This window comes from Plectropomus leopardus, unplaced genomic scaffold (assembly GCF_008729295.1).
Source record: "Plectropomus leopardus isolate mb unplaced genomic scaffold, YSFRI_Pleo_2.0 unplaced_scaffold20311, whole genome shotgun sequence".
Classification (NCBI taxonomy): Eukaryota; Metazoa; Chordata; class Actinopteri; order Perciformes; family Serranidae; genus Plectropomus; species Plectropomus leopardus.
This window is the reverse complement of record NW_024621953.1, coordinates 1-1,598: the sequence shown is the minus strand read 5'-3', so window position 1 is coordinate 1,598 and position 1,598 is coordinate 1. Positions and strand designations below refer to the sequence as shown.

At 41.8% G+C, this 1,598-nt stretch overlaps 1 protein-coding gene across 1 annotated transcript; it reads right to left on the bottom strand.

Moving 5' to 3' along the window:
• Window positions 1-28: 28 nt before the first annotated feature.
• On the bottom strand, window positions 29-1,491 carry LOC121965515 (tRNA pseudouridine synthase Pus10-like; the record flags this gene model as incomplete). Its single annotated transcript, XM_042515656.1, has 4 exons — window positions 29-170; window positions 1,044-1,100; window positions 1,172-1,297; window positions 1,406-1,491. Coding segments are annotated over 4 exons (411 nt in total), but the record flags the coding sequence as incomplete, so codon positions are not given.
• Between the last annotated feature and the right edge of the window lie 107 nt (window positions 1,492-1,598).

Sequence of the window (1,598 nt, the reverse complement as noted above, 5' to 3'; positions counted from 1 at the left end):
CGTGTGTGACGTGTGTGACGTGTTTGACGTGTTTGGCGTGTTTGGCGTGTTTGGCGTGTTTGGCGTGCGGTGTGTGACGCGGTTTTGTCGGACCTCCTGCAGCTGCTTCATCTCCGCTTTGCTCAGTCTGGATCTGTGAGGATTCAGCAGCTCCATCGCAAACGGACGACCTGCCAATCAAACCAAAAACAGAAAATAAAAACACGTCTTTCTTCACATTTAAAGGTCCAGTGTGACGGGGAATAAGGGGATATAGGATTAAAGTCTAATCACGATATCTGTTTTCATATCAGTCGATATCAATATATTTCACGATGTACATCAAACCACTATTTCTGTCGAGTTTAAAGGTTCCTTTGACTCCTGAGTGAGACGTGAAGATATCATCGGGTTAAGGTTGTCCGCGCTGGAGCGGGCTGTTGGACATGTCTGTGCGCTCCAGGCTCTAGTGCGCTTTCTTTTTTTCCTTAGCTGTTTAAAAAAAAAAAACTTTCGCAAGCAGCAACAAGCGACTGAAGAGGAAATGACATAAATTAGCAAAAAAATTGGTAAAAAGTAAAAGAAAATTACCTGAAAATTTGCACAAAAAAAGTGAAAATCCAGAAGAAAGACAGGAAAAAAAGAAGAGAAAAGAAACAACGAATTGACCTTAAAAAACTGCTTAAAATAATGACAAATCTGAGATAATTTAAATCCATAATTATGAAAATAGTTCTCGGGACATTTTTCCCTGACTTTTTCAAAAATAATTTTCTAAATCTATTAATTTCTTGAAACTTGCTGAACATTTCTTACTAAGTTGCTCGTTGCCTTTTTTCTCACGTTTCTGGAAGAAATCAAACTAATTTGCTCAGAGTTCAAATGTTGAGAGGAGAGGACAAAAAACATTCAGCTCCTGATAAAAACCTGAACATTGAACGCTGGCTGCAGTGTGCAATCATCACCACATGGTGCCACTAAATCCCCCGAAATTACACACTTAAGCTGATAAAATCCTCTGCAAGTGGACTAAAATAAACCAAAAATTAAAAAATGTTTCTCACCGTTTCCAAGAGTGCGGACGTCCACGTCCTCCCTGCCAGACGAGGAGAAATTAAATCCTGCGACAAAAGAAAAAGATTTTAATTCAGGTTTATTTCTCTTTAACTGCAGCCGTCAGAGCGCGACTCACCGTCGGCTCTGAACGCAGACAGGACGGGCGCCGCGATCAGCTCCTCCACCGACGACTCCATCCGCCGCTCGCCGTCGATCACCCACGGAGTCTGAGGCAGACTGCGGCAGAACTTGTTGTACCTCCCTGGAGACAAAGAAGACCATCAGGACAGAAAACGGACCAAAACTCATTCGAAATTTCGACAAAAAAATGTAAAAAGACATTTTTGTTTTTCTGTGTGTCCTACAGTACCCGCCACAAAGACAGAGACGTGGAGACACTGGACGTCCTGAGGGCTGCAGCTGCTGCTCGGCTGAGCCGGCGGACACGGGTAATGTCTGCAAAAAATCATTTCCACACAAAAACAAACAAACAAACAAACAAACAAAAAAAAAACGGGTTAATTCAAGCACTCATTTTTCTTATATATTTATATATATCAAGG